A 24,827-nucleotide genomic window follows, 5' to 3' on the forward strand; every position below is an offset into this window, starting at 1 on the left:
GACAAGACGGGGTTAAAGGAGCAGCTGCTTTGGGGGCTCTGACTCACTCAGGCCAGGGGGAGGGAGAGGTATGGAGTGCGGGGCGAGCCTGCGGTGGCAGAGGCCAGCGCGATGTTGCACCAGCCTGAGGCGTGCCGTGTGTTCTCCCGGGGAAGTTGTCCCTGGATCACTGGACCCTGGCAGTGGCGGGCTGCACAGGCTCCCGGGAGGGTCAGTGTGGAGAGTGACCTGTGCTTGCACACAGGCTTCTTGGTGGCTGCAGCAGCAGCCTTAGCATCTCATGCCCGTCTCTGGAGCTCCTTTAAGCAGCACTCTTAATCCCCTCTCCTTGTGCACCAGGAATCAAAGAGGCAAGAAAAAGTCTCTTGCCTCTTTGGCAGCTCCAGACTTTTTCCTGGACTCCCTCACGGCTAGCTGTGGCACCCTAGCCCCTTCAGGCTGTGTTCACGCAGCTAACCCCAGTCGTCTCCCTGGGATCCGACCTCCGAAGCCCGAGCCTCAGCTCCCAGCCCCCACCCGGCCTGGCGGGTGAGCAGACAAGCCTCTCAGGCTGGTGAGTGCTGGTCGCCACCGATCCTCTGTGTGGGAATCTCTCCACTTTGCGCTCCACACCCTTGTTGCTGCGCTCTCCTCCGTGGCTCCAAAGCTTCCCCCCTCCGCCACCCGCAGTCTCCGCCAGTGAAGGGGCTTCCTAGTGTGTGGAAACCTTTCCTCCTTCACAGCTCCCTCCCACTGGTGCAGGTCCCGTCCCTATTCTTTTGTCTCTGTTTTTTCTTTTTTCTTTTGCCCTACCCAGGTACGTGGGGTAGTTTCTTGCCTTTTGGGTGGTCTGAGGTCTTCTGCCAGCGTTCAGTAGGTGTTCTGTAGGAGCTGTTCCACATGTAGATGTATTTCTGATGTATTTGTTGGGAGGAAGGTGATCTCCACGTCTTACTCTTCTGCCATCTTGAAGCTCCTCCCCCAGAATTTTTTGTATTCCAAGATTTTGTAGCCAAATTTTCTATTGAAAATTATGGTTTATTGATTCCATTTAAATTTTTATTAAAGTAGAATATTTTTTGGCTTAGGGTATGAAGTTACATTATTAGTCATTTATCTTTAAATAGTTATGCTATTTGTTGCATAATTATTTTGCCCAAGATTTATAATGCCAAAATTATATATTAAGTGTTACATCTGTGGTTTGTTTCTGGACTTCCTTTGATATTTAAACGCATCTTCTATAACTGTTTTGACTACTGCATTTATAGTAAAATCCAGCATATGCTACTGTATAGACTGGCCAGCCCCTGCTCACTCCATGAGCCTCTCTTTTTGGAATCATCTTGTTTATTATTAAATTCTAGATAAATTTGTGACTATTTTTTCAAATTCTTCCAAAAGTTTGTGGTTTTTCTTTGTAACTACTACATCAATTATTCTACTAATTAATTAGGGGAAAACATTATTTTTAGTACCATTCAAACTTCCTATTCAGAAACATGCTCATTATCTACAATTATACAAATATTCAAAGTCCTTTAAAAATATTATGGTTTTCTTGCAGGGGAACCTTTAAGATGACGGAGGAGTAAGATGAGATCACCTTCCTCCCCACAAATACATCAGAAATACAACTACATGTGGAACAACTCCTACAGAACACCTACTGGACACTGGCAGAAGACCTCAGACTTCCCCAAAGGCAAGAAAATCCCCACGTACCTGGGTAGGGCAAAAGAAAACAGAAAAAACAGAGACAAAAGAATAGGGATGAGACCTGCATCTCTGGGAGGGAGCTGTGAAGGAGGCAAAGTTTCCACACACTAGCAAGCCCCTTCACTGGTGGAGACAGGGGGTGGGTGGAAGGACAGCTTTGGAGCCATGGAGGAGAATGCAGCAACAGGGGTGCAGAGGGGAAAGTGGAGAGATTCCCACACAGAGGATCACTGCTGACCAGCACTCACCAGCCTGAGAGGATTGTCTGCTCACCCGCTGGGGTGGGTGGGGGCTGGGAGCTGAGGCTTGGGCTTCGGAGGTCAGATCCCAGGGAGAGGACTGGGGTTGGCTGTGTGAAGATAGCCTGAGGGGGCTAGTGCACCACAGCTAGCTAGGAGGGAGTCTGGGAAAATGTCTGGACCTGCTGAAGAGGCAAGAGACCATTGTTTCAGGGTGCCCGAGGATAAGGGATTCCTTCCCCATGTGCCCACAGAAGGCAGAGCACCACCTAAGCGAGCTCCAGAGATGGGCACGAGCTGTGGCTATCAGCTTGGACCACAGAGACAGGCATGAAATACTAACGCTGCTGCTGCCACTAAAAATCCTGTGTGCAAGCACAGGTCACTATTCACATGCCCCCACCCCAGGAGCCTGTGCAGCCTGCCACTGCCAGGGTCCCATGATCCAGGGACAATTTACCCGGTAGAACACATGGTGCACCTCAGGCTGTTCCAACATCATGCTGGCTTCTGCTGCTGCAGGCTCACCCCACATTCCAATTATAACTACTGTACTCCTCCCTTCTCCCAGCCTGAATGAGCAAGGGTCACCTAATCAGCCGCTGCTTTAACCCCCTACTGTCTGGGCCTGGAACAGATGCCTGAGGGCGACCTACATGCAGAGGTGGGGCCAAAACCAAAGCTGAACCCCAGGAGCTGTGAGAACAAAGAAGAGAAAAGGAAATTTCTCTGTGCAGCCTCAGAAGCAGTGGATTAAATCCCCACAATCAACTTGAGGTACCCTGTATCTGTGGAATACTTGAATAGACAATGAATCAACCCAAAAGTGAGGTGGTGGGCTTTGGGAGCAACTGTAGACTTGGGGTTTGCTGTCTGTGACTGACTTGTTTCTGATTTTTATGTTCATCTTAGTATAGTTTTTAGTGCTTGTTATCATTGGTGGATTTGTTTATTGCTTTAGTTGCTCTCTTCTGGGTTTTTTTATTTTTAATATTAAATTTTTTTAAAAATTTTAATAATTAAAAATTTTTTTTCTTTCTTTTTTTCTCCCTTTTCTTCTGAGCCTTGTGGTTGACAGGGTCTTGGTGCTCCGGCCTGTTGTCAGGCCAGAGCCTCTGAGGTGGGAGAGCCAAGTTCAGGGCGTTGGACCACCAGAGACCTCCCGGTCCCATGTAATATCAATCAGTGAGAGCTCTCCCAGAAATCTCCATCTCAATGCTAAGACCCAGCTCCACTCAATGACCAGCAAGCTCCAGTGCTGGACACCCCATGCCAAACAACTAGAAAGACAGGAACACAACCCCACCCATCAGCAGAGAGACTGCCTAAAATCATACTAGGTTCACAGACACCCCAAAACACACCACTGGATGCGGTCCTGCCCACCAGAAAGACAAGATCCAGGCTCATCCACCAGAACACAGGCACTATTCCCCTCCACCAAGAAGGCTCCACAACCCACTGAACCAACCATACCCACTGGGCACAAACACCAAAAACAACAGGACCTAGGAACCTGCAGCCTGTGAAAAGGAGACTCCAAACACAGTAAGTTAAGCAAAATGAGAGACAGAGAAATACACAGCAGATGAAGGAGCAAGGTAAAAACCCACCAGACCAAACAAATGAATAGGAAATAGGCAGTCTACCTGAAAAAGATTTCAGAATAATGATAGTAAAGCTGATCCAAAATCATGGAAATAGAATGGAGAAAATACAAGGAACGTTTAAAAGGACCTAGGAGAACTAAAGAGCAAACAAACAATGCTGAACAACACAATAAATGAAATTAAAAATTCTCTGAAGGAATCAATAGCAGAATAACTGAGGCAGAAGAACAGATAAGTGACCTGGAAGATAAAATAGTGGAAATAACTACTGCAGAGCAGAATAAAGAAGAAAGAATGAAAAGATGAGGACAGTTTTAGAGACCTCTGGGACAGCATTAAAGCATCAACATTCGAAATATAGGGGTCCCGGAAGAAGAAGAGAAAAAGAAAGGGACTGAGAAAATATTTGAAGAGATTATAGTTGAAAACTTCCCTCATATGGGAAAAGAAATAGTCAATCAAGTCCAGGAAGTGCAGAGAGTCCCATAAAGGATAAATCCAAGGAGAAACACGCCAAGACATATATTAATCAAACTATCAAAAATTAAATACAAAGAACAAATATTAAAAGCAGCAAGGGAAAAGCAACAAAAAACATACAAGGGAATCCCCATAAGGTTAACAGCGGATATTTCAGCAGAAACTCTGCAAGCCATAAGGGAGTGGCAGGACATAGTCAAGTGATGAAAGGGAAAAAACTACAACCAAGATTACTGTACCCAGCAAGGATCTCATTCAGATTCGACGGAGAAATTGAAACCTTTACATACATGCAAAAGTTAAGAGAATTTAGCACCACCAAACCAGCTTTACAACAAATGCTAAAGGAATTTCTCTAGGCAGGAAACAAAAGAGAAGGAAAAGAAAAATAAACAGAAAACAATTAAGAAAATGGTAGTAGGAACATACATATTGATAATTACCTTAAATGTAAATGGATTAAATGCTCCAACCAAAAGACATAGACTGGCTGAATGGATACAAAAACAAGACCCGTATATATGCTGTCTACAAGAGACCCACTTCAGACCTAGGGACACACACTGAAAGTGAGGGGATGGAAAAAGATATTCCATGCAAGTGGAAATCAAAAGAAAGCTGAAGTAGCAATACTTATATCAGGCAAAATAGACTTTAAAATGAAGACTATTACAAGAGACAAAGAAGGACACTACCTAATGATCAAGGGATCAATCCAAGAAGAAGATATAACAATTGTAAATATTTATGCACCCAACATAGGAGCACCTCAATACATAAGGCAAATACTAACAGCCATAAAAGGGAAAATCGATAGTAACACAATCATAGTAGTGGATTTTAACACCCCACTTTCGCCAATGGACAGATCATCCAAAATGAAAATAAATAAGGAAACACAAGCTTGAAATGACACATTAAACAAGGTGGACTTAATTGATATTTATAGGACATTCCATCCAAAAACAACAGAATAAACTTTCTTTTCAAGTGCTCTTGGGACATCCTCAAGGATAGATCATATCTTGGGTCACAAATCAAGCCTTGGTAAATTTACAAAAATTGAAATCATATCAAGTATCTTTTCTAACCACAGCACTATAAGACTAGATATCAATTACAGGAAAAAAACCTGTAAAAAGTACAAACATATGGAGGCTAAACAATACACTACTAAATAACCAGGAGATCACTGAAGAAATCAAAGAGGAAATCAAAAAGTCCTTAGAAACAAATGACAATGAAAACATGATGGCTCAAAACCTATGGGATGCAGCAAAAGCAGTTTGAAGAGGGAAGTTTATAGCAATACAGTCCTACCTCAAGAAACAAGAAAAATCTCAAATAAACAATCCAACCTTACACCTAAAGCAATTAGAGAAAGAAGAACAAAAACCCCCAAAGTTAACAGAAGGAAAGAAATCATAAAGATCACAAATAAATGAAAAAGAAGTGAAGAAAACAATAGCAAAGATCAATAAAACTGAAAGCTGGTTCCTTGAGAAGATAAACAAAATTGATAAACCATTAGACAGAGTCATCAAGAAAAAAAGGAGAAGACCCAAATCAACAGAATTAGAAATGAAAAAAGAGAAGTAACAACTGACACTGTAGGAATACAAAGAATCATGAGGGATTACTACAAGCAACTATATGCCAATAAAATGGACAACCTGGAAGAAATGGACAAATTCTTAGAAAAGCACAACCTTCTGAGACTGAACCAGGAAGAAATAGAAAATATAAACAGACCAATCACAAGCATTGAAATTGAAACTGTGATTAAATATCTTCCAACAAACAAAAGCCCAGGACCAGATGGTGTCACAGTCGAATTCTATCAAACATTTAGAGAAGAGCTAAAATCTATCCTTCTCAAACTCTTCCAAAATATAGCAGAGGGAAGAACACTCCGAAACTCACTCTGCGAGGCCAACATCACCCTGATACCAAAACCAGTCAAAGATGTTACAAAAAAAAAAAAAAAAAGAAAACTACAGGGGAATACCTCTGAAGAACATAGATGCAAAAATCCTCAACAAAATACTAGCAAACAGAATCCAACAGCACATTAAAAGGATCATACACCATGGTCAAGTGGGGTTTATCCCAGGAATGCAAGGATTCTTCAGTATACTCAAATCAAGCAATGTGATACACCATATTAACAAATTGAACGAGAAAAACCATATGATAATCTCAATAGATGCAGAAAAAGCTTTTGACAAAATTCAACACCAAATTATGATAAAAACTCCCCAGAAAGTAGGTATAGAGGGAACTTATCTCAACATAACAAAGGCCATATATGACCAACCCACAGCCAACATCATTCTCAATGGTGAAAAACTGAAACCATTTCCACTAAGATCAGGAACAAGACAAGGTTGCCCACTCTCACCACTATTATTCAACATAGTTTAGGTAGTTTTAGCCATAGCAATCAGAGATGAAAAAGAAATAAAAGGAATCCAAGTCGGAAAAGAAGAAGTAAAACTGTCATTGTTTGCAGATGACATGATACTGTACATAGAGAATCCTAGAGATGCTACCAGAAAACTACTAGAGCTAATCAATGAATTTGGTAAAGTAGCAGGATACAAAATTAATGCACAGAAATCTCTTGCATTCCTATACACTAATGGTGAAAATTCTGAAAGAGAAATTAAGGAAACACTCCCATTTACCATTTCAACAAAAAGAATAAAATACCTAGGAATAAACCTACCTCAGGAGAGAGAAGACCTGTATGCAGAAAACTACAAGACACTGATGAAAGAAATTAAAGATGATACAAACAGATGGAGAGATATACCATGTTCTTGGATTGGAAGACTCAGCATTGTGAAAATGACTATACTACCCAAAGCAATGTACACATTCAGTGGAATCCCTATCAAACTACCAATGAGATTTTTCACAGAACTAGAACAAAAAATTTCACAATTTGTATGGAAACACAAAAGACCCCGAATAGCCAAAGCAATCTTGAGACAGAAAAACGGAGCTGGAGGAATCAGGCTCCCTGTCTTCTGACTATAATACAAAGCTACAGTAAACAGGACAGTATGGTACTGGCACAAAAACAGAAATATAGATCAATGGAATAGGATAGAAAGCCCAGAGATAAACCCACGCACATATGGTCACCTTATCTTTGATAAAGGAGGCAGGAATATACAATGGAGAAAAGATAGCCTGTTTAATAATTGGGGCTGGGAAAACTGGACAGCTACATGTAAAAGAATGAAATTAGAACACTCCCTAACACCATACACAAAAATAAACTCAAAATGGATTAAAGACCTTAGCATAAGGCCAGACACTATAAAACCCTTAGAGGAAAACATAGACAGAATACTCTATTACATAAATCACAACAAGATTCTTTTGGACCCACCTCCTAGAGAAATGGAAATAAAACCAAAAATAAACAAATGGGACCTAATGAAACTTAAAAGCTTTTGCACAGCAAGGGAAACCATAAACAAGATGAAAAGACCACCCTCAGAATGGGAGAAAATATTTGCAAACAAAGCAACTGACAAAGGATTAATCTCCAAAATATACAAGCAGCTCATGCAGCTCAACATCAATAAAAACAAACAACCGAATCCAGAAATGGGCAGAAGACCTAAACAGACATTTCTCCAAAGAAAAAATACAGATTGCCAACAAACACATGAAAGGATGCTCAACATCACTAATCATTAGAGAAATGCAAATCAAAATGACAATGAGGTATCACCTCACACCAGTTAGAATGGGCATCATCAAAAAATCTACAAACAATAAATGCTGGAGAGGGTGTCAAAAAAAGGGAACCCTCTTGCACTGTTGATGGGAATGTAAATTGATACAACCACTATGGAGAACAGTATGGAGTTTCCTTAAAAAACTAAAAATAGGGCTTCCCTAGTGGTGCAGTGGTTGAGAATCTGCCTGCCAATGCAGGGGACATGGGTTTGAGCCCTGGTCTGGGAAGATCCCACATGCCGCGGATCAACTAGACCCGTGAGCCACAACTACTGAGCCTGTGCATCTGGAGCCTGTGCTCTGCAACAAGAGAGGCCGCGACAGTGAGAGGCCCGCACACCGCGATGAAGAGTGGCCCCCACTCGCCGCAACTAGAGAAAGCCCTTGCACAGAAACGAAGACCCAACACAGTCAAAAATAATAAATTAAAAAAAAAAGAACAGACATATTGATCAACGGAACAGAATAGAAAGCCCCAAAATGAACCCACACACACAGGGTCAATTAATCTACCACAAAGGAGGCAAGAATATCCAATGGAGAAAAGATGTAAATATTAACCATTCAATTAATGGTGCTGGTAACACTTGCCAGCTACATGTAAAACAGTGAGATTAGAACATTTCCTCACACCATATACAAAAATACACTCAAAATGGTTTAAAGACGTAAATGGAAGACCTGACACCATCAAACTCCTAGAAGAGAAGATAGTCAGAACACTCTCTGACATAAATCATAACAATGGTTTTTTGGATCTGCCTCCTAAGGCAAAAGAAATAAAAGGGAAAATATACAAATGGGACCTAATTAAACTCAAAAACTTTTGCACAGCAAAGATACTTATCGACAAAATAAAAAGACAACCTACTGAGTGGGAGAAAATACTTGCAAATGATATGACTAATAAGCAATTAATATCCAAAATTAATAGTGAACACAACACAGTATAACCCCCCCCCACAAAGAAACCAATTAAAAATGGGCAGAAGATCCAAATAGACGTTTTTCCAAAAAAAGTACAGATGTCCAACAGGCACATGAAAAAACGCTCAGCATCGCTAATCATCAGAAAAATGCAAATCAAAACCACAATGAGATATCCCTTCACACCTGCCAAAATGGTTATTATCAAAGTCTACAAATAACAAATGTTGGCAAGGATGTAGAGAAAAGGGAACACTAGTACATTGCGGGTGGGATTGTAAATTGGTGCAGCCACTATGGAAAACAGTATGGAGGTTCTTCTAAAAACTAAAAGTAGAACTACCATATGCCCCAGCAATTCCACTGCTGGCTATATATGTGAAGAAAATGAAAACAGTAACTTGAAAATATACATGCACTCCAATGTTCATAGCAACATTATTTAAAATAGCCAAGATATGGAAGCAACCTTAGTGCCCTTCAACAGATAAATGGATATATCTTTATACACACACACACACACACACACACACACACATACACATACACAATGGAGTATTAGTCATAAAAAAGAATGAAATTTTGCCATTTGCAACAACATGGATGGACCTAGAGTGTATTATACTTAGTGAAATAAGTCAAAGGCAAATACTGTTATTACTTATATGTCAAATTTTAAAAATAAAACAAATGAATATATGTGACAAAACAGAAACATACTCACAGATACAGAGTAGAAACTAGTGGTTACCAGTTTGGAGAAGGAAGGTGGAAGGGGTGAGATAGAAGTAGAAGATTAAGAGATACAAACTACTATGTATAAAATAAGTAAATATATATATTATACAGTATAGGGAAATATAGTCATTATTTTGTAATAACTTTAAATGGAATATAATCTGTAACAATATTAAATCTCTATTTTGTACACCTGAAGCTAATATAATATTGTAATTCAACTATACCTTAATGAAGAAAAGATAAGGAGACAACCCTAAAGGCAGCAAGAGTAAAAGCAACTAGTTTTGTACAAGGGAACTCCCATAAAACCATAAGCTGACTATTCAGCGGAAACTTTTCAGGCCAGAAGGGAGTGACATGATATAGTCAAAGTGATGAAAGGAAAAAAAAAATCAATAACCTAGAATACCCTACCAGGCAAGGTTATCATTCAGATTTGAAGGAGAAAGAAAGAGATTCACAGACAAACAAAAGCTAAAAGAGTACAGTGCCACTAAACTGGCTTTACAAGAAATGTTAAAGGAACTTCTCTAAGCCAAAAACAAAAGTCCACAAATAGTAATGTGAAAATTATGAAAGTAAAAATCTCACTGGTAAAGGCAAACAGAGTAAAAGACATAGATCAACCATAAAGCTTGTAAGATGGTTAAAGGACAAAAGTAATGATGAAATAAAAATTTGTATTCTAAGGCAAGTCAAAGAAAATTTAAAACAAAAGAATTTTCTCTGCTCTTTGGCCTCCTCTTTCCCCTCCACTGTGCATCACATATCTGCATTTTGCATCCACCAAAGCTCCTCATTGGCAGAAACACTTGCTCAACCATAATGAGTAACATTCTCCTGGCATTAACAAGACAACTCCTTAAAAGATAACATTTCTTCTTGATCTTGTAAGGGGTCACCATGACCCACCACTTTGTACTTACAGATTGGGATTATGCAAACTATGTCATTGAATGTACAGCCCACTGTCTCAAAAACCTATATAACCGTTCTTTGACCTCAGATGGGTGGAACAGTTCTTGGAACATTCTGAGAGCTTATTCCTTGGAAACAATCATTAATTTGGTATGGATAAAAACTTTCATTTCTTTCTTAGATTATTTTTTTTGTCAACAGTGGTAAAATCATCTATAACTATAATAAGTAGTTAAGGGATACACAATAAAAAATGATGCAACATATGATGTAAAAAACATTAAATGTGGGGTGGGGGGGAGTAAAAATGTAGGTAACCATCATCTTAAAATAATCATATATACATATATATATATATATATATATATATATATATATATATATATATGAATCTTATGGTGATCACAAAACAAAAACCTAGATACACAGAAAAATAATAGATATACATGCAAAAAAGTGAAAGGAATCCAAACATAACACTAGAGATAATCATCAAATCACAAGGGAAGAGAGCGAAGAAGAGAAAGGAACAAAAAAGAACTACAAAACAACCAGAAAACAATTAACAAAATGGCAATAAATACATACCTGTCAATAATTACTTTAAACGTAAATGGAGGGACTTCCCTGGTGGTGCAGTGGTTAAGAATCCACCTGCCAATGCAGGGGACATGGATTCAAGCCCTGGTCCGGGTAAATCCCACATGCCATGGAGCAACTAAGCCCATGTGCCACAAAGCACTCTAGAGCCTGTGAACCACAACTACTGAGCCTGCATGTCACAACTACTGAAGCCCGAGCACCTAGAGCCCATGCACACCGCAATGAAGAGTAGCCCCCACTTGCTGCAACTAGAGAAAGCCCACATGCAGAAATGAAGACCCAATGCAGCCAAAACTAAATAAATAAAATAAAATAAATGATAAAAAAAGTAAATGGACTAAAATTGGCTGAATTTATGAAAAAAAAAAACCCCACAAGACCTATACATATACTTCCTACAACAGACTCACTTCAGATCTAAAGACACACAGAGACCAAAAGGGGGAAGATGGAAAAGGTATTCCATGCAAACGGAAAAGAAAAGTAAGCTGGAGTAGCATTACTTATATCAGGAAAATAGACTTAAAAACAAATACTGAAATAAAGGACTAAAAAGGACATTACATATTGATAAAGGTATGATTCTAACAAGAAAGAATAACAATTGTAAACATATATACATCCAACATAGGCGCACCTAAATTCATGAAACAAATATTAACAAACATAAGGAAGTTGACAGTAATACAATAATATTAGGGGACTTTAACATCATACTTACATCAATGGACAGATTATCCAGACAGAAAATCAAAGAGGAAACACTGGCTTTAAATGATACCTTAGAGCAGAGGGAATTGATATATAGAGAACGTTTCATCCAAAAGCAGCAGAGTACACATTCTTTTTAAGTGCACATGGAATATTATTCAGCATATCCCATGCTAGGCCACAAGAGAAATCTCAGTAAATTTAAGAAGTTTGAAATCATATCAAGCATCTTTTCAGAGCACAATAGTATGTGAATAAAAATCAACTAAAAGAGAAAACTGTACAATACACAAACATGTGGGGGTTAAACACATGGCGACTAAACAATCAATGGGTCACTGAAGAAATTAAAGAGGAAATAAAAAAGTACCTGGAGACAAATGAAAATAGAAACATAATGATAAAGAATCTATGGGCTGCAACAAAGGCAATTCTAAGAGGGAAGTTTATAGCAATACAAGCCTACCTAAGGAAACAAGAAAAATCTCAAAGAAATAATCTAGCCTAAAGGAACTGGAAAAATAAGAACAAATAAAACACAAAGTTAGTAGAAGAAAAGAAAGAATAAAGATCAGAGCATCAAAAAATGAAACAGAGACTAAAAACCCCAAACAATGGAAATGATCAAAAAAACTAAGAACTGATTTTTAAAAATTAATTAATTAATTTATTTATTTATTTATTTTTGGCTGTGTTGGGTCTTCGTTTCTGTGCAAGGGCTTTCTCTAGTTGCGGCGAGTGGGGGCCACTCTTCATCACGGTGCACGGGCCTCTCACTGTCGCGGCCTCTCTTGTTGCAGAGCACAAGCTCCAGGCACGCAGGCTCAGTAGTTGTGGCTCACGGACCTAGTTGCTCCACAGCATGTGGGATCTTCCCAGACCAGGGCTCAAACCCGTGTCCCCTGCATTGGCAGGCAGATTCTCAACCACTGTGCCACCAGGGAAGCCCTAAGAACTGATTTTTGAAAAGAGAAAAAATGGCCAAACCTTTAGCTGGACTCATCAAGAGAAAAAGAGAGCTCAAATAAAATCATAAATGAAACTAACACACCATTGTAAAGCAATTGTACTCTAATAAAGATGTTAAAAAAAATGAAAGTGGAGAAATTATAACTGACACCACAGAAACAAAGAATCATAAGAGATTACTGTGACCAATTATGTGTCAATAAAATGGACAACCTAAAGAAATGGATAAATTCCTAGAAATGTACAATCTACCAAGGCTGGATTCAGTCAGAAAACTGGAAGACTGGATTCAGGAAGAAATAGAAAACAAGAACAGACCAATCAGCAGTAATAAAATTGAATCAGTAACAAACTCCACCAAAACAAATGTCCAGGATCAGACAGCTTCACAGAGGAATTCTATCAAACATTTAAAGAAGACTTAATACTTATCCTTTCAAAATTTCCAAAAAATTGAAGAGAAAGGAACACTTCCAAATTTATTAAAAAAAGCCAGCATCACCCTGTTACCAAAACCAGACAAAGACACTCACACACACCAAAAATACAGACTAATACCACTGGTGAAAATAGATGCAAAAATCCTCCACAAATATTAAGAAACTGAATTCAAAAATACTTTAAAAGAAAGATACAACATGATGAAGTGGGATTTATCCCAAGGATGCAAGGATGATTCAATAGTCATAAATCAATCCATGTGATATACCACATTAACAAACTGAAGAATAAAAATCATATGATCAGGCCAATAGATGCAGAAAAATCTTTTGACAAAATTCAACATCCATTTATGGTAAAAGCAGTTGACAAAGTGAGTAGAAAGGGAATATAATAAAGGGTTATATATGATAAACATACAGCCATCATCATACTCAATAGTGAAATACTGAAAGCATTTTCTCTAACATTGGGAAAGAGACAAAGATGCTCACTCTTGCCACTTTTATTAAACATAGTACTGGAAGTCCTGGCCACAGAAATTGACAGAAAAATATTCAAGGGATCCAAATTGGAAAGGAAGAAGTAAAACTGTCACTGTTTTCAGATGACGTAATACTATATATAAAAATCCCAAAGAGGCCACCAATAAACTGTAACAACTAACTAATTTTGTAAAGTTGCAGGATATAAAACTAATATACAGAAATCTGTTGCATTTCTATACATTAAAAAATATTAGAAAGAGAAATTAAGAAAACAATCCCCTTAAAAATTGCATCAAAAGAAAATTTAACCAGGAACATGAAAGACTTGTATTTGGAAAACATAAGACATCAATGAAAGAAACTGAAGTAGATACAAACAACTGGAAAGACACACTCATCTACAACACAAACCACAAGATTCTGTATTTGTCTCTATATTTACCTTTATCAGGGATTTTATACTTTTACATGGTTTTGTGTTGCTGTTTATTGTCTCTTTGCTTCAACTTGTAGGACTCCTTTTAACATTTCATGTAAGTCTGATCTAGTGGTGATAAACTTCTTCATCTTTTGTTTGGGAAAGTCTTACCTTCTTTTTTTTAGGGATAGTTTTGCTGGATATAGTATTCTTGGTTGGCAGTTTTTTTTTTCTTTCTTTGAATTTATCATTCCATTCCATTCTAGACCACAAGATTTCTGTAGAAAATATGCTGATAGTCTAATAGGCACTCTCTTGTGTATAACAAGTTGCTTTTCTCTTGTTGCTTTCAAGATTCTCTCTTTATCTGTGGCTTTTGACAGTATGATTATAATAATGTATCTCAGGAAAGGTCTCTTCAGATTTATCCCAGTTGGAGTTCTTTGTGCTTCTTCAACTTGTATGTCTATTTCTCAGACTTGGGAATTTTTTGGCTATTATTTCTTCAAATAGTTTCTCTTCTCCTTTCTCCCTTTCTTCTCCTTTCAAGACTCCCATAATGTGCATGCTGTTTTGCTTGGATGTGTCCCATAAGTCCTTTTAGCTCTCTTCATTTTTCTTTATTTGTTCTTCTTTTTGATCCTCTGCCTTGGTAATTTCAAAAGTTCTGTCTTCATGTTCATTGATTCTGTCTTCCGCCTGGTCAAGTCTATTGCTTAGTCCTTCCCATAAATTTTTCAATTTAGTTCTTGTATTCTTCAGTTCCAGAATTTCTGTTTGGTTTTCATTTATAGTTTACATCTCTGTTGATAGTCTCATTTTGTTCATGCATTTCCCCCCTGATTTTGTTTAGTTGCCTTTGCTCTCTTTAATTCATTGAACATCTTTATCATGGTAATTTTGCATTCTTTGGCAATTCATGTATTTCTGTTTCCTTTAGGTTCAGTTTCTGGAGGTTTAATTGGTTCATTTAAATGTGTCATGATTGCCTGTTTCTTCTTATGTCTTGTTATTTTTGTTATTGAGGTTTTTAGCATCTGAAGAACCAGCTAACTCTTCCAAACTTTGTACTCTCGTCTCATACAGGGAGGACTTTCTTCACAAAGCCTGGCTAGAGATTCTGGAGACCTCTCAAGCCTTTTCTTGGTATGTGCCCTCTCTGGCTTTTGTGTGTAATCTCCAATTTGAAGAAGTTGGCTGATTTTTACTCAGGACCTCTCCCTATTGTTTGTAGTATTGAGACCTAGCAGACACTGTAGTAAATCACTGTCCGGGGTCTCCACCTAGTGTCTGTTTGTGGTATTGCACATTCTGGTGCAGGGTTTATGTCTTTTTTTCAGAGGATGCCCCCCCCAACCTGGCATCCATTCTTATTTGTATAGGTGATGGTCTCCCCAGAAGTGGCCCCCCCCCAATAAATCACTTGGACATACAATCTTCTAATTTCCTCCCCAGAAAGAAGATAGGAGTTGGTGGTTTCCAATCCGATGCACCTCAGTGTGAGGTGTGGGGAGGGGCTCTAACCAGAGAGAGTGGAGAGTGTCAGGAATTCCCTACTGGTTGATGCTGTTGGCTTCATGCTCATCTGGGGTGCATGAATTTTTAACTGGCTTCTGGATTTCTCACAGAAGTTTTTTGTCATCTTCTTGTTGTTAAATCTGTGGGGAAGGAAGGTCTAGGGCTTCTTATTCTGCCATCTTGCTAATGTCACTCCCAGAATTAATAGAATTTTTACTTTGAATTGGTTGCCAGTGAGTACCTAAGGAAAAGTGAGAAAAATCCTATTGGAACCTGGAGAAGTGAGGATCCATATTATATAGTTGCAGAAAGCTTAACAACACTGTCCTTACTAATATGTGGAAAGTGGAAAATGGGCTTAATAAACTGGGTGATATAGCTAAGAAAATTATCAAGCAAAATGTCAAAGATGTCACTTGATTTTTCTTGCTGATTTTACAAAAAAATGAAGGGAGAGAGATAAATTAAGAACTACTAAAGTAAGAAGAATGAGGACATGATGGGTTTTGGTTTTATTTCTAGATAGCAGGTGAGCTAAAAATTAGCATTGGATTCTCAGGAAAGACCAAATCCAGGCTATTATCAGAAAAAACATTTTTACACATCAAGTAGAGACGTGAGTATAAAGTCATTTGATAAGACCTCACAAGGATCAAGGTGTTGCTACGGATGAGTTTATGTCATCTGATAAGCTGCTATGGATGAGAATATGGAAGGCTATAAACTTCCATTATGGGTATTGTAATTCAGGCCTGGATTTGTAATTGAAAATAAGATAATGAGACATTCATCCAGATTCAGACAGACCAATTTGTTCAATTTGCAGCATCAAGCTACTAGGGACAATTATGTTTTCTCTTGCTCCTTGGACAGTAACATATTCTCTTGTGTTTCTGGAAAATGATTCCACTCCTGGGCAATAAAAACCACAGAATTAAAGCCTGAACACAAACTATGGTATATGCTCTTTAGGCTACTGGGCAGTTAAACAGGCCAATTGAAGATACATACTGTAGGACTCTTATGTATCTGATGATTACTTTAGGGGGTACCCACAGGAGTGACTGTTAATGTTCTCATGATGGATATTACCTATTGATAACAGGCCAGCAAATGGCAACAAAATTTTAAGATCCAGATTGAAGATCAGTGAGCTCTCTCATTTATAGTGCACAATCTGGCTCCCTCCCGCCTGTGCTGTGTGGACTGGTATTGATTCAATGACTTTGACATATAGTCATACTTTATCCGTTCAAGGAAAAACAGAACTGGGGCAAAGTCTAAAATTCATCAGTTCCTAAGGAGCAGCAGATACATTATGCACTGATGAAGGTGTATTGGGGAACTTATGGCAACAAAGGAATCTCTTCATATTTTTGGATACTGAGGAATAATTCACGGTGCTGCCAGGAGGTACTCATGTTACATTGGGAAATTACTTTAACTGGATATGGAAATAACTTTCAGATTGGACAATGGACTGTTATAATTTTGTGGGTGGGAACTTTAGGGCTATTTCACATCAAGTAGTGGTGATTGATACTGCTGAATGTATTGTGGGAATAGATATGTTATATATGTGTAGTACTCTGGTTATTGTAAGGGATGTTCCCAATGGGGAAATGTTGTAATTCGAAGCAGATTAGTAAGATAAGTGTACACCAGGAACCATCTATCTTCCCCAGCATTGTCACGTAGTTCCTTTGTGATAGTAGAGGATAGCATTGTAGAGGGAAGCAGGTTACTACAGTAATCATGGAGATAATGGAGGAAGAAGAGCTTAATAAAAATATCACATTATTAAATAGCTTTGTGTGATCAATCAAAAAAGTCCAATGAAGCTTGGTGCTCCACTGTGGACCCCTGAAATTTAGGGAGGCATTATCTCCTCTGCAACTGCAGTTGTGATATCATGAAGTTGTGGAGTCGTGATGGAGTCCATTGTGCAGACCGAGGGCACGTGTTAAGCAGTGATGACATTGCTAATGCCTGTTAAGAGACAGTTTCTCGTTGCCATTTGGGTTCTAGTGAGGTATGAGCCTTCCTGCCCTGCCTCCCTCAGAATGGAGCTGCCGAGTATAAAATATATACTTTAGCTGCAGACTAGCATCAGCTCTTCATCAGTGGGGTGTCCCACAACTCAGATTGTAGTCTTCTGGCCCCTTTTTGTGACCTCCTTTGTGGTTTGTGGGACAAAGACTATGAAGAACTTGTATCCTTGGCTACTCTTCACTTCACTGTCTATGTAGATAAATAAAAATTGTTTGTTTTATCTGTACTCTCTGAATTAGTTAAGGCCCTGATCTTTTGATGTGATCTTGACAGACTAAGGATGAGCTCTTGGAGTTGTGGTTCAAAAATGGAGCATGGAGGAAATATAACCAGCAAAAGAGATATTAGGAATAGCTAGAAAATCTATTTTAGATATTGTCTACTTCAGATATTCTTTTACTTATTATTGCTTGCTTCTCCTGATATCTCTGTAAATTTTACCCTCATCCATACAGTCATCCAAATAAAATGCCTGGTTTTCCCTTAACTCTTTATTGTCATTCACTCAAAATTCAAACAATGTCAAATTCGGTCAATTCTATCTACTAAATCTATTTCTATCATCATAATGAAATCAGAATGAAAATCATAACATTTCCTGACCTAATACAATTTTAGCCCCAAATGAAGAAACAGTATTCATGGTCTCTTGGTGTGCAGTAAAGATTTTAACTCAATGGCTTAGGATGTTCAAAACCTGCTCTATCTGAGGAAAGGGCTGGCCTTTTTCTCTCTCCTGGGAGACAACCTATAAGCCTTTTGAATATTTGATTTGATAAGGGTTTATTTGTATATTTGGGACTTGGGCTATGACAGATAGTTTAGCTATGAATCTGATTTATGGTGAATGAGTGCTTTTGTTAACCTGGGGCCATGGGTCATTTTATATCAGTCTGACCTCTTGGGGGACCATAACTGAGTAGTTAAGGGCAGTCACTTGGGCCTGTCCATCTTACAAGACAGACACCCAATAAAAACCCTGGACACCTAGGCTTGGGTGAGTTTCTGTAGCTGGAATTTCTTCATACATCTTGTCATATACCACATACGTGTTGCTGGTAGAATTAACCAGTGTATGTAACTCCAAACAGGAAAGGACAACAGGAAGCTTGTGCTTGATTTCTTCTGGATTCCACCTAAGGCATTTTTCCTTTTCTGATTTTAATTTTTCTTTCCACTGTAATAAACCATAAGCATACTATAACAGCTTTTCAGAATTCTGTTACTCCTTCCAGTAAATCAGGAAACTCAAATGTGTTCTTGGGGACCCCCAACACTCTTGGGATACTTCAGTGAAGGTAAATCAACAGATTAGTCTTTGTTTTGCATCTGGTGTTTTGGGATAAAAAAACCTCTTAGCCATTAATTTTCATGCAGGAGATTTATTAGAACTACAATCTATAAGTTTGTGAGGAAGGCATGACTGGTTACAGCTAAATGTTGAACCAGTATTGTTGTAACAGAGTGCCCAGGCAATCTATGGGAGGAGGTAGAGATGGAAGAGCCCTTCAGAAATGTCTGGTATCGAGTCACAGAATGAGCCAAGTTAAGACGACAAGGACGAGTTATTGTGTATGAGCAGTCCCTCAGGAGTGTAACATTGAAGGATGTACATCACTTTGACCAAGGACCAGTCCAAGGAATAAATGTGTGCATTAAGTCATACTCTTGTTGTAGCCCATCTATCTTGCCCATAGGGATGGTATGCTTTATTTATCATTGCCATAAGTTATCTAAAATGGAACAGTATCTGCTATATCTAGGAAGTGAAACACATTGATAAATGACAAAAAGCAGCTCTTTAGTTGAGATATCCTTGTATAAGAGTTTTCAGCTCCTATAGAACATGCTATACAGACAATGGCTTATGGTGACTAAGCCACTTAGTCTCTGTCTTGTGATCAACAGCAACTCATGGACTCTGGAGAAAATAGATTCTGGGAAACAGGGATCAACTAATGTATCTTTGAGTTTTCTGAAAAGAAGGATGATAGGATGGTAAAAAACAAAAATAAACAAACCCCACCTTTACTAAATTGCATGAGTGCAATTGCAGGTCTCTAGTTTTCACACATTTCCTTTTCTCAGGTTCACTACAAGACTATATTCCACTCAGTGATGTCATAATAACTTTGAGAATAATAAAGGGTAATAACTTAGAGAGGGTACCAATGGAAGCCTCTTTCAGCAGAGATTTCCATGCCATCTCATTCCATAAGTCACCTGCTGTCCTACTAATAGCTGCACTTGCTTTATGTACTATCCTTCTTTAGGAACCGTTGACTAGATTCCATGATACTATTTCTGAATAATTAATAGAATCAGGTTTTATATAACGATTGTCAAAAATTATATACAGCCTCATGGTTCAAAAAGGTATGGTTGCCAAGGCCTCTGTTAGTGGGTAGTCTGTGTCTATGTCCAGGAAGAAGCTCTAATATTACAATTAGGAGACACGATTTGCCATATAGCATTTCCTCACTTGATTTTAAATGTCATTAGTTATCTGAATTTGGTTTTTCCTTTTATAAAAATCCTTTTAAGAAATACTACAAAATACAGAGTAAATGAAACATGTTCACTGATAATCCTGTTGCAAAACAGTGACAGATTGGAAACAATGGACCATGTTCACTGATAATCCTGTTGCAAAACAATGGCAGATTGGACGTTTTTGAAGAATGACCCTGCAACTCTGTGTCAGACTGAAAGGAAAATTCCCCAAGCCTCTCACCACAATTTACTATACTTGTGCATACTATACTTCTCCACCAAAATATACGTCACTCTACTCTCTGTATCACAGAGCATCTGCTGGGCCACAACTGCTGGTGTAACGTCAAAGACCCATGAGGACCTGTGGGACTTTTTCTGCCATGAAACATCAGATTTTATGGACTGGCAGCTAACCTTTGGGGTGATGTACAATAGATGCTGTCTCGTCTTTCCCATGATGGGATATCAAACATTTCATTAGGAAGAAGACCGAATAAACCAATGACATTCATTATTGATAATTCCTTGGCATTTCCTTTCTCTCTTTCCCACTTTTTGCAAGTGGTAATTTCTGTGCTTCTTGATCTCTTGGAAGTCATTTGGCAGGGAAAAGGCAAAAGAAGACGTAAGACTGGGGCTTCCCTGGTGGTGCAGTGGTTAAGAATCCGCCTGCCAATGCAGGGGACACAGGTTCAAGCCCTGGCCCGGGAAGATCCCACATACCATGGAGCAACTAACCCCCTGAGCCACAACTACTGAGCCCACGTGCCAAAACTACTAAAGCCCACGCGCCTAGAGCCTGAGCTCTGCAACAAGAGAAGACACCGCAATAAGAAGCGTGTGCACCAAACGAAGAGGAACCCTCACTTGCTGCAACTAGAGAAAGCCCGTGCACAGCAATGAAGACCCAAAGCAGCCAAAACTAAATGAATAAAAATAAAAAATAAATAAATTTATTTTAAAAAGAACTGAAATTTAAAACAAAGAAGACTGTAAGACTGACTTGATTGTGTTTCAAAAACTAAAGCCCATGGGGTAACTAGAAGGTATGTGTGGACGAGCTAATAAGAGAAAGAAGTTGAGTGTCTAGGAAGTCTGAGGATGGAGGAGTGCTTGTAGGTTCTGGGGGAGCAGGGACCCAGTCCTGAGCCCTGGCAACACTCTATGGAAACAGAAGACCCCTTCCATTGTGGCTGTAAAAGGAGCTGAGCTGTCAGATGAGAAGCCCCAGATTCCAACATTTCATTGTGGTGTGGATGGCAGAATTGCTGCACCTGAGTGTCCACTGGTCCAGTAGTAACCTCTTTGAACAGGTAACTGATAACCAGTGCAGCTCCTCCTTGTAACCGTATATACTCCTGGAATCTAGATAGCTCTGGTGTGGAAGACTTGTGGAAATAATTTCCCAAAGTAACTGATTTGCAATTTTCTACCAGCCTGGAGGGAATGAGGACTTTAAAATAAATTTTCTTTGCCCATAGAAAATAAAAATGTGATGCCACGCCAGTACACATAGAGTAATATCTGCTACATCTGTTTTTATAACTTTTTTTTCATTTCCTCTTTGTATCCAAGGTTCCTATCATACTGCTTGGTGACTATTACATGCTGAATAAATGGTTGCTGAATCAATGAAAGATTTTTAAAGCTCTTTATAATGACACCATTCTGTTTTATGCAATTGTATGGCATATGTTATTTTATAACTCCACCATCAATTAACAAGTTTCCATTTACATTCTTCGGAAAATAAAAGTTGGTATTTTACTTAGTTTTTATGTCTTTAAATTCCAGTGGTTTTGTACAGTTTTTCATAAATTTATTAGTCATAGGATTTTTTTCTTTTGAAAATTATATGCTCTTGCCTTTTGACCATCTAATATTGAATTATGTATTCTTTTCATGAATATATATTAGAATCCTACATATTAATATATAATCATTTTGAAAATTGTTAATTTGTCTTTTGCAGTTTATTTTTGATAGTATCTTATAATATTTTAAAATGTTGCATTATCCTTTTAAAATTTAGAGTACAGAAACTTACAAAGAAGAAAGTAAAATCTCATAAAGGTACACCACTAAAAGTTAACAGCTTTTATCATTTTGGTGAATATTTTTTCTAGATTTCTCCCATACGTTTTTAGAGTTTTGTCCAATAGAGGTTTTAAATGAGTATTTAGTCAAATCTACCTGTATTTAAATCATTGGCATTTGCTTTACTTATCAGAACATTTTCTTAATCCCAAGATTTTGTACCCACATTTTCTATTGAATAACACGGCTTAATTGTTCCATTTGTCATTTTAACCATATGGAATATATATTTTTTTGGTTTAGAGAATGAAATCAAATTATTAGTCATTTATTTCTAAAGTTAGTTAATGATATTTATTACATAATCATTTTTTTCTACCAGTGATTTATGATGCCCAAATTATCAAATTTTAAGTGTTCTACACACCACCGTCTAATTCTGGACTTCTTTTGATTTGTAAATGCATCTGCGTTTCATTTCAGCATATGCTGCCCCAAATACTTGCACCACCTTCCCTCCATAAACTTCATTTTTCTGGATCTTGTCTATAATTAATTTGTAGATATATTTGGAACTTTTTCAAATTGTCCCCAAAGTAATTATTACATCAATTACTCAGTCATTAATTAGAGCAGAATCAATGTTTTAAATACTATTCTAGCTTTCTTTCCAGAAACATGCTAGGGTTCTACAATTATACACATATTTTATTATGATTCCTTTAAAAGTATTATGACTTTCCTCAAACTTCTTATTATGATGATTAGTCATAGGCATTTTATATATAGTTATTTAGAACTGCAATTGTAAATGGGGTCCATTTTTCCTTTATATCTTTTTATTTATTTGTTTTCCAAATTTTGCCAATATCTGGGAATGATCTCAATTTTTCTTGTTTATCTTGCTCTTTGATTAGCAGTTAGTTCCTGGAATCCTTTAAAACTGTGTCACTTTCATGGAGGTATCTTCCTGCTTTGCTTTTCTTGAGCCTCTTCTCCTAGAGCAAATACAATGAAAACAACAAACAAACAAAATTTTAAAAACATGGAAAAACATCTATGTCCTGCATTCTTTAGAGCAAGCTGATTCTTGGTCCATGAGTTTTGATGAAAACCATGACACCTGCCCTGAGAATCTGAGTGAATTTTGTGAAGAAAAAAGCCAAGCTCCCAGGGCAGGATCTGGAGACGCAGCTGTGATAGTTTCAGCGCTCACCCTTGGACACCATGGTATTGGCTAATGGGGTCTTTGGAAGAGGAAAGGGAAGTATATAAAAGTTTTTAAACCCTTTCAAATTCTTGGTCACTTAAAAATACCAATAACTACCACCTTTTTCCTCTCTTTTCTTAACACTTTCATTCCCAGTGAAAACCAGACGGTCTGAATCTTACAGGCAGCACAATAGGACTCCTTCCCCTGAGATATATTGTCATCTGTGGAAGGGGCTCTTGTCCTCTCCCTGATCTCCCTCAGATCTTCAGTGACCAGGGCAGGTCACAGACCTACAGACACCAGCAATCTCAGAGAGGTTACTGCCCTCACTGGGCTGAGGGCTGCCAGGATCTGAGGGATGAGAATCTGGTGTCTGGATCTGTGCATGTTTGTGAAACACCTTCAAGGGTATGTATGTCACACTAGGGCATTAATTTTGGCTTCTTCATCACTAAACCTACTGGTGCCTACTGGTGTTGGTCTGTGCGATCTAGGGAGGCTTGGGGGAGTCTGAGGTCACTGTGAGGAGGGATGAGGCTGTAGCTAAACCAAAGGCACTGACCACCTGGAGTAGTCTAGGTGTAAGCCTTCTCCTGGGGACAATGACCCTGCATGGTGCCTTGCCCTCCTCAGCACGAACCTATATCACACAGCAACCCTAAGGGAGAGCCAGCGGTTTACTCACTCCTTTTCCACATCCTGGATGGAGTCAGGCAGAGGCTTATTCCTGGTTTCAGGAAGGAGTGGAACAACAAGGCCAGCGAGGATGGAGCAGACTCCATAGATGACCCAGGGTAGGTGGGGAGAATAGACTGTTAGGATCATCAGGAGGGGAGCCAGGGCTGCCCCAACATTGGAAGCAATTCCCATGAATCCTGAGGCTGTTACCCTTGGAGTGCAAACAACAATACAAAAATAATCTGGTGTAAATCCATACAAGTAATTTGTAATTTATTATTTTGCTTTGATTATGGGAGACACCTCAGCAGTATTTAGACACATGAAGGCTGATGACGTACTCTTACATTTAAAATATGCTCTTATTTGCTCACAAATTTTTCAAGTGCACAAGTGCATTAAGACATGTTTTCATCATTTAAAAAATACTCTTGCCAACAGCACCTACCCTTTAATGGTTCAGCAGATTATGGGAGATGATACATTAAAGGGCTTAACTCATGCCTGACAAAAGTGAGATTTTAACAAAAATTTTGGCTATAATTTTTGTTATTATTAATACTATTATAAGCAATGCTTTTGATAATGAATCAGATTAGTTTTCTTCCCACTATAAGTCTTGATTAGCTGGGAAAGGTCTGTTTTGACCCTGATAGAGCTTCCATGAGATTGTGTACCTGATAATGGTGGGGACTAGTTCATTTCCATGGACAAAAGTACACATGAGAGCCATAGAAGAAACTGCTATTCCCAAAGTTGACAAAGCCACACGCAAGGTCTGTATTTCTGGAGAAGACAAGTGAGACTCAGGAAATCTGAGCTGAAGAAATCACC

The 24,827-nt window shown here is 38.5% G+C and overlaps 2 protein-coding genes and 1 long non-coding RNA gene across 3 annotated transcripts in view; 1 reads left to right on the forward strand and 2 right to left on the reverse strand.

Annotated features, from left to right (window-relative positions):
* The window catches only part of LOC309606696 (solute carrier family 22 member 10-like), a 234,399-nt gene that overhangs the window by 125,733 nt on the left and 83,839 nt on the right, over positions 1-24,827 (reverse strand). The window lies entirely within an intron of this gene.
* The window catches only part of LOC309606754, a 308,111-nt gene continuing 287,269 nt past the window's right edge, over positions 3,986-24,827 (forward strand). The window contains exon 1 of the long non-coding RNA XR_014232044.1: positions 3,986-4,018. This is a non-coding gene — a long non-coding RNA (uncharacterized lncRNA). The remainder of the gene's footprint in view (positions 4,019-24,827) is intronic.
* Positions 16,060-24,827, reverse strand: part of SLC22A9 (solute carrier family 22 member 9) — a 34,444-nt gene continuing 25,676 nt past the window's right edge. The window contains exons 8-10 of the mRNA XM_082344134.1: positions 24,671-24,779; positions 24,001-24,204; positions 16,060-23,100 (exon numbers count right to left, since the gene is read on the reverse strand). Coding sequence (XP_082200260.1) covers positions 23,040-23,100; positions 24,001-24,204; positions 24,671-24,779 — 374 coding nt within the window. The 3' untranslated portion in view covers positions 16,060-23,039. The remainder of the gene's footprint in view (positions 23,101-24,000; positions 24,205-24,670; positions 24,780-24,827) is intronic.

The sequence above is a fragment of the Balaenoptera borealis genome (genome assembly GCF_965194805.1).
Source record: "Balaenoptera borealis genome assembly, chromosome: 11".
NCBI lineage: Eukaryota > Metazoa > Chordata > Mammalia > Artiodactyla > Balaenopteridae > Balaenoptera > Balaenoptera borealis.